The 13,606-nt window shown below is 48.1% G+C and overlaps 1 protein-coding gene across 1 annotated transcript in view; it reads left to right on the top strand.

Annotated features, from left to right (window-relative positions):
* DIP2B (disco interacting protein 2 homolog B) overlaps positions 1–12,853 on the top strand; it is a 61,865-nt gene extending 49,012 nt beyond the window's left edge. The window contains exons 26-38 of the mRNA XM_062510810.1: positions 382–505; positions 875–996; positions 1,653–1,764; positions 2,208–2,317; positions 3,053–3,183; positions 3,714–3,882; positions 5,371–5,541; positions 5,982–6,043; positions 6,212–6,269; positions 6,788–6,862; positions 7,349–7,526; positions 8,785–8,908; positions 9,404–12,853. Coding sequence (XP_062366794.1) covers positions 382–505; positions 875–996; positions 1,653–1,764; positions 2,208–2,317; positions 3,053–3,183; positions 3,714–3,882; positions 5,371–5,541; positions 5,982–6,043; positions 6,212–6,269; positions 6,788–6,862; positions 7,349–7,526; positions 8,785–8,908; positions 9,404–9,656 — 1,689 coding nt within the window. The 3' untranslated portion in view covers positions 9,657–12,853. The remainder of the gene's footprint in view (positions 1–381; positions 506–874; positions 997–1,652; positions 1,765–2,207; positions 2,318–3,052; positions 3,184–3,713; positions 3,883–5,370; positions 5,542–5,981; positions 6,044–6,211; positions 6,270–6,787; positions 6,863–7,348; positions 7,527–8,784; positions 8,909–9,403) is intronic.
* Positions 12,854–13,606: the final 753 nt, after the last annotated feature.

Genomic DNA, 13,606 nt, shown 5'->3' with positions numbered 1-13,606 from the left:
GGTCCTTTCAGCAAATGACTCTCACGGTTTTCAACACTTCATTTTAAAACTGAGCATGTTTGTAGGTCCCACTGGTTCCTGTATCAGTTAATGGTGTGTCCCTTGGTGCCACCATCCCTATCAATGGTGTTGAGTATATTCTGGCAAGGTTCTGGTGCAAGAAGACCTGAACTGACTCCCTGGAAGGTAGAATTTTCTAGAGCAGACCTAACTCCATCTCTGTCCTTTGGTACTGTAGTGGATGAGTGGTGCCAGCAGCCTTTAGGTAGAGATAACTCGTAGCTGTAGCCTCCTGCTAGCCAGCAAGCTTGGGTTTATTTCACAGCAGCCAGTTTGTGTTGTTTAGCCCCTGTTTTCAGAGCATTTTTGTCTCCTTTCAAGGGAACCACTGTGTGCACGGCCACCTGCCTTCAGCTGCACAAAAAGGCTGAGAGAATTGCATCAGTGCTGTGTGACAAAGGCCATCTCAATGCAGGAGACAATGTGGTGCTTCTTTATCCTCCTGGTGAGTGAGTCCCACTGGGGAAATACAGCCTGGGCTTTCTTTGGAATCTCACTGGGATCTGGAAATACAGGAAAGGCACTCAGTGCTTAGGAGGGGTGCTCACTGGTGGTTCCTGACTGACTTTTGAGTCATCTAGCACTCAGGATGTTCTTCTCCTGTATGATGGAGATGGTTTCCTTTGTGGTTCCTTTACTTTCCCCATTTCCCATCCCAATTTTTCTCAGCTTCCTTGTGCTGCCTTTAGTGCTGGGCTGCTGATGTTGCCCACGTGGGCAGTGGAAGTGTTTCCTTTATCCCAGGGGAGGAGCAGCAGTGCCCTGCTGTGCCCAGGGTGTCCCTCCCCAGTGTCCCCCTGTCGTGTCCTTGCAGGCATCGAGCTCATCACAGCCTTCTATGGCTGCCTGTACTCGGGCTGTGTCCCTGTCACCGTGCGCCCTCCCCACGCCCAGAGCCTGGTGGCAACCCTGCCCACAGTGAGGATGATCGTGGAGGTGAGTGACAGGGATGGAGCCTCAGGCTCCAGGGGTGACACATGTGTCCCAGGGACTGTGGCTGGAGTGGGGCTGCAGCACTCGTGGGCTCCAGAGTGACCCAGGAGTCACACTGAGCCTTGCTGCTTCAGCCTCGTGCTCCGGGGGTGTCACAGCTGACCAACCTCGTGCTGTCTGTGTGAGAGGGATGGAGGCACATCTTGGAGTGAGGGGACAGTGTTCTCATTCATGGAATGCCAGAGAGAACCAGCTCCTCACAGACAGAGTGCAGGTGCTTTCTGAGAACACCAACATGATGTTGCCATCCAAAATTTCACCTGGATGCTCCTTATCGCTGGGGAAGTCCCAAATCCTGCAGTTAAATCACTTCCCAAGCCCAGTAACCTGGAGACACCGTGGGGCAGAAAGCTGGACCTTGCTGTGACACCTCACCTGCTCTAGAGGTTCTGACAGGGTCTGTGCAGGCTGGGCTGCGCTAGGGCTTTAGTGAAGGGGAAGCAGAGCAGAGTGTGCAAAAGCCAGAGAAAGGAATTCAGGTTTGCTGAAAGCAATTGGCTGCAGATGATGAAAGAGTCTCTGAAGTTCTGCTCTTGCAGTGGCAGTGCTGCTGGGATGGGCTCCTGCCTCTTTGTTTCAGTGAGTGTTCATCTTTGCAGGTCAGCAAAGCTGCCTGCATCCTCACAACCCAGACCTTGATGAGGCTGCTCAAGTCCAGAGAGGCAGCTGGTGCTGTGGATGTGAAAACCTGGCCAACCATCATCGACACAGGTGAGCTCCCTGGGCCAGGAGGCTCCTTGAAGTTCTCTGGAGGGGTGACTGGTGACTTGCAAAGGGGCTGTCCCCCATTTCACTGAGTGGCTCTTGAAAATTTGTTTGAATATGTACAAAAGCTCTCTAAGTTGTGCCCTTGTTCACTGAGAACTCTTCTGTATTGAGCTGTGCATGGGAAATGATTGCAGTGACAGCAGTGACTGCTGGAGACAACTTTAATGTGCTTAAGAATTGGTCTTTTCTCCCTTTTCCTGAGAAAAAATATTTTTTTATGTGAGAGCAGCTTTGGCAAGAGTTTTGCCATCCACTAGCTTGTCTCTTCTGGAAAGAAAATTAATAGAAACCTTTATATTCCATCTCTGGTGTTTTGAAAGTTGTGTTCTCCTTTCAAATAGCAGTAGAGAAACCCAAATTAACCCATTTGTTTCTCTCTTGCACAGATGACTTGCCCAGGAAGCGACTGGCCCAGATCTATAAACCACCCACACCCGAAATGTTGGCATATCTAGATTTTAGTGTTTCCACAACAGGCATGCTCACAGGAGTAAAGGTATAGTAAGGGGTTGGGAGATTGTGTCTGTTTTTTGCCTGACCCTCTGAGCCCCCTCCCCTTGACCTCCACCTCCAACCTGTAGCTCAAACAAAGACCCTGATTTTCTTCTAACAGCACTGTGGGCTTTTAGTTCACTGGGTTAGTTCTGCTGTGGAGGAAAAGAGGTGTCCACAGTGGGATCAGGAATTCTGCTGCTGCCTCCCACTGGAGAGCCACCTGAGCTCTGCTGGGCTCCATCAAGAGTAGAATAGGGATGCAGTCAGAAAAAAAAAGAGGATAACAAACTGAAAAGAAAAGCTTTAGACTGTTGTTAATGCTCATGTGTGTTTGGAGTGGCAGTCACAGGATAGGCAGGGTTGGAAGGGACCTCTGGAGATCCCCCAGTCCAAGGCACAGGTGACACAGGAACATGTCCAGGTGGGTTTGGAATGTCTCCAGAGAGGAAGACTCCAGGACCACTCCGGGCAGTGTTCCAGTGCTCTGCCACCTCCAGGGAAAGTTCTTCCTCACGTTGAGGTGGAATTCCAACAACTGCAGCTTCAGGTTTAACTGTTGCTGTCCCTGTTGGTGTCCGGGCTCTGCAGTTTCTGCATCTGCTGTGGAACCTCAGGAGCCAAACCACAGCTTTGCCTTCACACCAGCTCTCCATAAACTGCCTTTGCTCTCAGCTGCCTGTGCTGGGGGATCCCTGGGTGGTGTCCTGGGCTTCCAGCAGTGTCCCCTGTGTTGCAGATGTCCCATGCTGCTGTCAGTGGCCTGTGCAGGGCCATCAAGCTGCAGTGTGAGCTCTACTCCTCACGGCAGATTGCCATTTGTCTGGACCCCTACTGCGGGCTGGGATTTGTGCTCTGGTGCCTTTGCAGGTAGGATTTTCTAGGGGGGGGAAAGGGGCAGATGAACTCTTGGCTGGTTGGAAATGGGAAATGGGCCCTTCTGGGTGTAATTACAGACATGCTGACATTGCAGAGCGACTTAATTTACAATAAGGGGAAATTTGTCTTTGAACTGACAACAGCATGTTCTTTTGCTGCAGATTAGCAAGATGTTATCCCATCTTGATTATGTGTGTTTGTGCTGCCAAATATTCCTGGCTTCAGAATGTTTCTCTTCCCTTTCTTCCTTGATTACATGTTACAATGAGGAAGTTCTTGTTCTGTGTGGGGTTGAGCCAGTTCTCTTCCTTCACTGTCAGTGTGTGTTTGTGTGTAGATAAATTGTTATTCTTGTACAGTAAGTTGAATTTTTAAAATGCTGCTGCTCCAGTTTGCCTCAGCTGCAGTCCCACAACCTGCCTTTGGACTAGCAGGAATGTAATGTGCAAATACAGTAAATATTACATTAAACATAACTACAAGCTTCACTAAAATGTTTTCTCCCTTAATGTTCTTCACAGTGTGTATTCTGGACATCAGTCAATTTTAATTCCTCCTATGGAGCTGGAATCCAATCTTTTTCTCTGGTTATCTACTGTCAGCCAGTATAAAATAAGGGACACTTTCTGTTCCTATTCAGTCATGGAACTGTGTACAAAGGGACTTGGAAACCAAGTTGAAATGTTGAAGGTAAGAAATGTTTCCTGAAATTTATGTTACATAAATTAAGGAAGCTCTTGTAAAGCAAAGTGATACAGTCATTAAATACAGATTTTCCTGTTGCACAAATCTCCAGGCTAGAGTTGCTGCAAAAGCAAATCTCCAAAAGCTGCAGCCCCAGGAGAGGAGAGGGTTGGGAAGGAGCAGGGAGTACCTGTCAGGGAATGTCCCTGAGCAGGGAGGATCCCAGCACTGCTCTGCAGCACATTCCTTATGTAACAGTCTGCAGTGGAGGCTCAGACCAGCACATGATGGAAAGCACATGTCAGGAGAGCTGCTCAATGGAGGTGTTTTCTCCTTGGAGATGAGAGAAGGCAAAAAATAGCTCCATGCCATGCCTGAGGTGGCTTTTTCTCTGGGATTTCCTGGAATAGTGGCTCTGTGAGATCAAGGCTCTGCCCTGTTCTCTGGGTGGCACAGAGCTCTGCAGGTGCCTGGGCTGTGTCACCAGGTGAGCAGCACGTGGCAGCTCCTGCCTGGTGCTGGCCAGAGCATTCACCACAGAAATCAAAATGGATTCAGGTCCCAGTGTTGTTGAGGAGTCAGTGGATGACTTGATTCTGCCTGGCTTTGGTTTCCCTCTGTCTGAGCAGTGACTCAGAGGTGCAGTCTCAGCTGAGCAGCTCTGCTCAGAGCTGGGGCAGAGGAGGGAGCACTGTCAGTCCATGTCTTCTTCTGGCTGCATTTCCAGGCTCTGCTCAGACACGGTTTATACTTCCAAATAGAATCAGAAAAAGAGAAAGTAACACAAGCACTGAGTTTGTCCTGCATTTCCTGAGTAATTTCAAGGGATAAGAAGCAAGCATAACTTCTTGAGAGGGGACAGATGAACACCTCCAGCTGTTGGATCCCAGAAACCTGGGATTTTTGAACTTTCTGTGCTTTCTGGCACTGACCCCCTGGAGAACACTGCTTTTGACCTGAGGCCTTGGAGAAGGATTCCAAATTTGAGGGATGGAGTTAAAATCATGGGTGTGTAGTTAAAATAGGAGTGTGTGATTGGGCTTTTTAGAATGTGGTAATAGGTATGGGACAATATGGAGGATTTTTGGGTGTTGTTTCTTTCTGTGTTCTTCCTTCTTCATGCTTTCAGGTAGTAGTTTTTGGTTGGACAGATAGTGCTGCACTTTGGGTCACAGGAGTTTGGATATTGGGTCCAAAGTATAAATAATATAGGTGTTAGTTCTTTATTGGACTGTTCAGCTTTACAAGCTCTTTTAGCTAGCTAGATTCACCTCCATTTTGCTCGCTTTTAACAGGTAGCTAGAAGTGTTGCAGAACTCTTTGTATTTTAGATAAGTTTTAATAAACAACCAAACCCGAACACGAGAAAAATCATCTCCTTCGTGTTTTAATCCTGACTCTGAGCAAAGACAAAAGAAAACCAAGACAAGCCACTAATGAAGTGGTGCAGGTGCCACCTTTACATGCAGCCCTTTGGCTCTGGTTTGTGTGCAGGCTCGAGGCATTAACCTGTCCTGTGTGAGGACCTGCGTGGTGGTGGCCGAGGAACGGCCGCGCGTTGCCCTCACTCATTCCTTCTCCAAACTCTTCAAGGACATCGGGCTCTCCTCCCGAGCTGTGAGCACCACCTTTGGCTCACGGGTCAACGTGGCCATCTGTTTACAGGTAAGGCTTCCCAGGGCTTTTGGTTGTCACTGGTACCACATTCCAGATGCCACGCTCGGTTTTATTCCGCGCTCCCCGTCTGCACGCATTTCTGAAGCCCAACATCTGCCCTGTAGAGAACAGCTGGCACAAGATTTAAGCAGCTTCTGTCATTTTCAGCTGCCAAATCGTATCACAGATGCTCCAAACAGGTGAAACATGAATCTGAGCTGTTTATTTCCACATAAACAGTGCCTGGTGGCTTTCAGGGCTTGGGGTGTCTCCTCCTTCCCACACAGGTGTTCCAGAAAGTCACCTGCTTACTGAAGGGTTTCTCTTAGGTGGGAGAATATGAGTGGGAATTTTGCCCCAAGAAACCCCTGGAAATGTTTCTGGGCTCAGGCAGAAGTTACCCTGACTGCTCTGAATTCATTAATGATTTTTAAATATTAACTCCTCAGGGAACATCGGGGCCCGATCCCACCACGGTGTATGTAGACCTGAAATCCTTGAGACATGACAGGTACTGTAAGTTCACTTAAAACCAATTTATTAACTTTATAAAACCATGTAGTGGTGCTGAGTTTTCATATCACTCCTGACACTACAGCTCTTCTTTTTTTTTTTTTTTTTTTTTTTTTTTTCTTTTTTTTTTTTTTCTTTTTCCTGACTATTTTTTCTTTTTCTTCAGAGTCCGTCTGGTGGAACGAGGAGCTCCACAGAGTCTGCTGCTTTCTGAGTCTGGGAAGGTAATTCATGTGTCCCCTCTTCCCTTGTGCTGTAGCTGGGAAGGACAGTCCTGTGACTGTCCCTCTGGAAGGTCAGTTTGGTTTATAAGGAATTTCCCCTTTGATTTGGGAGTGTGTTTTGCTGGAACTGTTGGGGAAATTATTCCATTTTATAGTAAATGAACCATATCAGAAGTGTGGGCTCTGGTATTCCTGAAATCAGCCTGTATTTAAGATTTACTGTAGCTCTTACTCCCTCATATCTTAACAGAAAGAGGTTTTCCTGTAGTTTTTTAGCTGAATTCTTCAAAATCAAGGTCTAGCAACATGTACAGGCCAAGAATATCTTACCTGTATGGCCCTGGAGCCACAGACTACACCTATACCCTAATCTTGCCTTGCTGTAGCTGTCCTGGCCTGTTTTATTCCTGCTTGTGATGTCCATTAGTGAAATCCTGCCCTGATTGAACAACCTGGGTGGTTTATTATGCTGAAGATAATCCAACAGGGATTGCACATTTCCTTCTTGTGCTCTTTAGATCCTGCCTGGAGTCAAAGTGGTCATTGTGAATCCAGAGACAAAAGGACCTCTGGGAGATTCTCACCTTGGGGAGGTAAGTGCAGGTTTTGCTCCTTGGGGACCTTTTTCTGCTGCTCCTTGGGCTTTTCTCTGCTGGGGGACAGTTTGGAGCTGTGATGCAGGTCTCTGTAAGATGAATTATTGCTGGAGTATTTAGAATTTGGGTATTATTTGACTGTCAAGTTTAAAGAAAACCCACTTGAAAAGAAGCTTGTTCCACCCTAAATCTTGCAAACTGGCTCCCAAATAGTATAATTGACATTTGGCTTTCATTATCTTAGCGACACACCAGTATATTGACCTGTGTCGATGGATTATTACCCAATTTTGAACTTGACATGTTAAAAATCCACTATTTACTTGGTGAATCCTCACAGGAGGATCTCAAGATGCATTGCAGGGTATTTGGAAGTTTGAGCTGAAAACCAGAACTTCATTACAGTTCCTTTACCCACTCCACTGGGCTAATGCTGCAGGTGGGCAGAGCCAGGATCTGACCCTCTCCCCCCTCCCTGCACAGATCTGGGTGAACAGCCCCCACACAGCCAGTGGTTATTACACCATCTACGACAACGAGACCCTCCAGGCCGACCACTTCAACACCCGCCTGAGCTTCGGGGACGCGGCGCAGACGCTCTGGGCCCGCACCGGTTACCTGGGCTTCGTGCGGCGCACGGAGCTCACGGCGGCCAGCGGAGGTGGGGGCACCTGGGCACGGCTGGTGGGGTCTGGGCACGGCTGGGAGGGGTCTGGGTACAGCTGGTGGGGGTCTGGGCAGAGCTGGGAGGGGTCTGGGTACAGCTGGTGGAGTCTGGGCACGGCTGGTGGGGGTCTGGGTACAGCTGGTGGGGGTCTGGGCAGAGCTGGGAGGGGTCTGGGTACAGCTGGTGGGGGTCTGGGCAGAGCTGGGAGGGGTCTGGGTACAGCTGGTGGGGGTCTGGGTACAGCTGGTGGAGTCTGGGCACGGCTCGTGGGGGTCTGGGTACATCTGGGAAGGATCTGGGTACGTCTGGGAGGGATCTGGGCACAGCTGGTGGGGTCTGGGCAGCCTGGACATTCCCATGGGAATCTTGTGTTCGTTTAACCAAGGCTGCACAGCTGGCAGGGGCATGAGCACAGGTGGAAGGAACATGGGCAGCCTGGACATTGCCATGGGAATCTTGTGCCATTTAACCAAGGGTTACAGCTGGCAGGGGAACCTGGGCACAGCTGGCAGGGGCATGGGCAGCCTGGACATTGCCATGGGAATCTTGTCTGGTTTAACCAAGGCTGCACCTGGGCACACCTGGCAGGGACCTGGGCAGCCTGGACATTCCCATGGGAATCTCATGGTTTAACCAAGGCTGCACCTGGTTTGATTCAGGCTGGGGATGAGCAGGGGGAGCAGCCCTAAGGAGAAGGGTTTTCAGTGCTGGACATGCCCCAGGAACCCCCCCCCCCCCGAGCCTGGGCTGAGACCCTTGCATGGGCTGCAGGAGAGGAGGGGGATCTGCCCCTCTGCCCTGCTCAGGTGAGACCTCACCTGCAGAGCTGCCTTCAGGCTGGAGAAGAGCTTTGGGTGATCTTACTGTGGCCTTCCAGTGCCTGAAGGAGCTGCAGGAAAGATGGAGAGACCTGGAGTGACAAGAAAAAGAGGCAGTGGATTCAAACTGTCAGAGAGCAGAGTTAGAGGGGATATTGGGAAGGAATTCCTCTCTGTGAGGGTGGGCAGGCCCTGGCACAGGGTGCCCAGAGAAGCTGTGGCTGCCCCTGGATCCCTGGCAGTGCCCAAGGCCAGGCTGGACAGGACTTGGAGCAGCCCTGGGATAGTGGAAGGTGTCCCTGCCAAGGCAGGGGTGGGACTGGATGGGCTTTAAGATCCCTTCTAGTACAAACCATTCAGGGATTCTTTATCTTACACAAGAGACAACTTGTTTTTCCCAAATCCCATTTCTGACACCTGCCCTCTCTCCCCAGAGCGCCACGATGCCCTGTACGTTGTGGGAGCCCTGGATGAGACTTTGGAGCTGCGGGGGCTGCGCTACCACCCCATCGACATCGAGACCTCGGTGTCCCGAACCCACAGGAGCATTGCTGAATGGTAAAGCTGTCCTGAGGAGTGCAGCCATCCTAGCCCAGCTGAAATATAGCAGTTGAGGCAAAAACGCAGGGTTTTATCTGAAAAATAAATTGGGAAAAGGATGCGGAATTCTATCTGGGAAAAAAAAAAAATAGAGAAATTCGGGGTTTTTTTGTGTTGCCATTAGCAAGTCATGCACCCAGTTTCCCATCTGCAGATGAGAACAGACTCAGTGTTTTGTCACAAGCCTTAGTTCAACACAGAAATGATGATTCCTTCTCCGAGGTGTAAAGAGCCATTTCTCAGTCAGTGACAGCGGCGTTGGGTTCCTGTCTCACACAGGTAGTGCTGAGATTAAGTCTGATTTTAATCATGTCAGGACCAAGTCATGTTGGAGTTAGGTTTGAAATGTAGCCCACAGCAGGAGGGAACCTCCATCTAAGGATAAAGAACTGGCAACTTTGGATCTTTGTGGCAATAACCAGATGTTGTGTTGTTTTCCCTTTATCATTTCAGTGCTGTGTTCACCTGGACCAACCTGCTGGTGGTGGTGGTGGAGCTGTGTGGCTGTGAGCAGGAGGCTCTGGATTTGGTTCCTCTGGTTACCAACGTGGTCCTGGAGGAACATTACTTGATTGTGGGTGTGGTGGTGGTGGTGGATCCTGGAGTCATCCCCATCAATTCCCGAGGCGAGAAACAACGGATGCACCTCCGGGACAGTTTCCTGGCAGATCAGCTGGACCCCATTTACGTGGCCTACAACATGTGATGGGACCACAGAGTGATGAGGGTGCTTATGGAAGTGAAGCTGGTGAAAATTTACTAATACTTGATCTAAAGTTTGAAGTTGCTGCCACATTCCCTCCTTCCCATGCTGGGGTTTTTAGTCCTGGTGGAAAAGGAAATGTGGGAAGCAGCAGCAAACGTTTGTAACAGTTTACTGAACCATGAGCTTTAGAGAACTGCAAAGTGGGAAATTGTGTGAGCTATGAAATCCCCAAGGCCTTTACAGTAGTGTTACTTTTTCACCCGTTGTACATATTTGTATTTTTATCTAATCCCGAGTTAGGATTCTATAAGGGGAGGGTTTATTTAGTTAAGATAATAAACTATTAAGAAAAGGGTCATCAGAGTTCTGCAGTTCCCTACTCCATGATCTCCTTTGCATCTGGAGCTGTTCATACCCCACATGGATCACACAACTTATTGACAATTGTGCCATGACCAAATCAATAACTTACAGAATCAGAGTTACTTATTCATATAGAGATTTCTGGAATTTAAAAAGAATTTTGCCTATATTTTAAATATGTAAATATTACTATACATAATTCACTTAGATAGAAAATTAACTTGGCTAGTGAGGACAGCTGAAGGTTGATGCTTTTAAGGACAGGTGACTTTTGTGGTCCTCAGCATCCTGGCATTGGCTTAGACACAATGTGAGATGCTCCCACGTTCCCCAGGTTTCTGATTTCATTTTTATCTTTATTCTGGCCAGAATTGTGTAGAACCCTTTGGTTTTAAGGCACATCTTTTCTCCAAGAGGCTGAATTCAGCATGGAATTGGGTAGAAATGGCAGTGCAAGTCCCAGAAGGAGCTGAGGGACAGCCTCTGCCTCGTCCTGTGGCACCAAGGTGTGGAAAGGAAAAACATTCCTGAGGCTGGCACGCAGGTGAATTCCCTGCTTGTGCCATTGCTTTGGGTTCCTGCAGACAGAGCAAGAGCTGTTGTGAAAAGGCTTTAGTGGAATCTGGGAGCAAACAAAAATGCTCTCCTCAAAGCATTCCCTGAAAGAACAGGAGAATTCCAGGTTTAAGTCGGACAGAGTTTTTTCTTTTCCAAGAGGAGACAGGAATTCTGGCAAACACATTGTTAAATTAACATTGTGAAAATTGCTGTCCCAGCCTTCCACATCATGTGTCAGCTCCAACTTTAGGGAATGGGAAGACAGAGAAGCCTTAAAGCAGCAGCAGGTACAAGCTCTTCCTGCTGGGAAGCATTTCCACACGGGTTGGGGGAGAGCTGGTGGTTGAGCTTTGACTCAGAATTATCTTCTTTTTTTTAATTTAATTCTTCATCTTTTAAAAACAATTACACTTCTCTGGGTGCTAATATATGATTTTTTTTGAAGCCTTGGGAGCTGCTACCAGATCCTGCAACAGGGTTTTTTGAGTCAGATGTGGTATACAGTGTAAATAAACTTTTCAAATGTTCCAGATTACCTCACACAAAGTTTTTAGGCAGTTTTTAAAAGGTTTATGGTGTGGACTTAGAAGATCCTGTGGCAGTTACTGGAACAGAGTCCAGTGGATCCACGAGCAAAGCCCAGCTGTGTCCTTGAAAAGCTCCTGCTGCATCCTGGTGGTTCCTCACTGAAAACAGGAGCTCTAAAACTGGGATAAGAAGTTTCAAATGATATTTTTAAAAAATACTTGGTGGGGGAATAGGAACTGGAAGTTTTGTGGCAGGTCTGGGCTTAAGACACTTTGTGTTTCAGGGGCACGTTTTGGAACCGTGTCTGTGTTTTCCACAGTATCAGCCAACACTGCAGAATATGCACAAAATCTTCAATGTATTTAGTTTTAACAAATTGAACACAAAGTGGGGACAGTGGCAGGTCAGGCTGTGACTAAAACAGTTGGTCCTGCAGCTTATTTTGGGTGTGAAGTGCACAAAGGTTCTTCTCCCCTTTCAACCAGAAAATTCCTGTTATTCCATGTTCTTTGTCACCATTTTTGTGTTTCCTGCACAGCTCAGGCCTGGCCAAGCAGCTTCATTCCAGTGTGACTTTTCCAGGGAAAACAGGTGGTCTTAAACCTTTTTCTTTACTCAAAGCTTTACATTAATTGTTTCAACAAACACTTTTTGTCCACTGAAGTAGATTTTAAGTCCAATTCCAGGATTATCTTTTATTAATGATTTTTCACAAATAAAACAACGTGTGTATGAATTCCATCAAATGTGGCAGATGGAATTCCTGAAATGGCATTTTTGAATGTGACTGGATTGATCATTTTTTGTTCTCCTTATTTTTTGGTTTGGATAGGTACTGATAGCTTCCTACGGTTTGAGGTTTTATCTTGCAAGCTTCCTGTGTGCTCCAAATCTTCCAGCACATTCCATTTCTGTGTGCTGGAGAGCTGCAGGACACAGCCCTGCCCATGGGATTGAGAGAACATTCCAGGGACAAGGAGAAGCTCCTCAGTTTGGCTTCCCTGAATTCCCTGGCATTCCCCAAGTGCTTTTGTCCATGTTTTGGCACAGTGCTGCAGAGCAGGAAGGATGGAGCTGAGGCTCTGGAATCCCCAAATTCCACCCCCAGCTCTGCCACGAGCCTTCCACAGCTCATTCCACTCCTTCCTCTGTAGCTGGGGATGATCTTTCCATAATTTTTTTTGGGGAACAAAGCAAGATCCTTCACTGCAGGTAGGCAGGGCTGGGTGCTTTTCCCAAAGAAATCTCTCTCCCTGGTGTGACAACAGCTGCTGGGGCTGCAAAGGGCACATTACTCCCTTCAGGTTACAACTGAACAACTGCAGTGAAACTGAAAAACTGGGAATTCTTCCCACTGGACTAAAGCATTGTGTGTGTCTCTCACTGTTTCTGAATCTTCTCTGAGCAAACGCTGTGGGAACAGGACAGTTTTGTCCTGTTTTGTTAGAATTTGCACTTCATTTCTGGTTTAAATCAATTCAGCTGTGTCCTACTAACTGTCCTAAAATAAGGTTATAAAAACCAGATCAATTTTAGCCCTAGATGCATTTTTTTTTCGCTTTTATTTCTGTCAACCTCTTTCCCATTGTCCAATCCAGACTCTGGCATTCTGTAATTATGTATAAAGGTTTTATTTATTTAAAATTAGATTAGTTTCATTTTTAAATTTAACACCTGGCTGGACAGTGTCTCATTAACGCATTGATTGTGTTTCCTTTGTCTTGTGTTAATAAATATCGATGCCTGGTTGCTTGTTTAGTCCTTCCAGCGCTGTTTCCATGAAGGAATTTTATTTTTAAGGAAGAAAACATGAGTTAAAATTGATCCTGGGCAGAGGGAGACTTTTAAGTATCTTATATTTTCGAGAAGTGAAGGAGCTGGGCTGGGCAGTGTAGCTTTGGGAATTTGGGTTTTTGGGGTTCAGAGCAGAGCGTGGAGCTAAGGAAAGGGTTGGAGCAGCGGGAGAAGGGGCTGGAAAACTCCCGATGGAGCTGGGAAAGGGGCTCAGCCTGGAGAAAAGGGGGATCGGGGGGAACCTGCTGGCTCTGCACAACTCCCTGACAGGAGGGGATTTGGGATTTTATCCCAGGGAACTGAAGGCTGGGCCAGGGGGAGGCTCAGGCTGGACACCGGCAGGAATTTCCCCATGGAAAGGCTGGTCAGGCACTGGAGCTGCCCAGGGGTGTCCAAGGAATTCCTGGATGTGGCACTCGGTTGGACTCGATGGTCTCGGAGCGGTTTTTCAGTCTCAGGAATTCCTTGCAAATCAAGGGCAAGGTCGCTGCTCCTGGAGGTGCTTGGCTGCAGTTCGTGCTTTGCAGGGAACACCGAATTTCCTGTGCTCCCAGGGATGGCTGAGGAACCGTCCCGTGATAGAAGGGGCCGCCGACTGGATGCCGAACCCTTACTGCGATCCTAAAACCCGCTGTGGAATAAACCCGAGAGGGGCCAAATAAACCCCCTCAGGCCCACCCGCGAAGGAATCGCGCCCACAGCCCCGG

The sequence above is a fragment of the Cinclus cinclus genome, chromosome 30 (assembly GCF_963662255.1).
Source record: "Cinclus cinclus chromosome 30, bCinCin1.1, whole genome shotgun sequence".
NCBI classification, from domain to species: Eukaryota; Metazoa; Chordata; class Aves; order Passeriformes; family Cinclidae; genus Cinclus; species Cinclus cinclus.
This window is presented reverse-complemented; position numbering and strand designations above follow the sequence as displayed.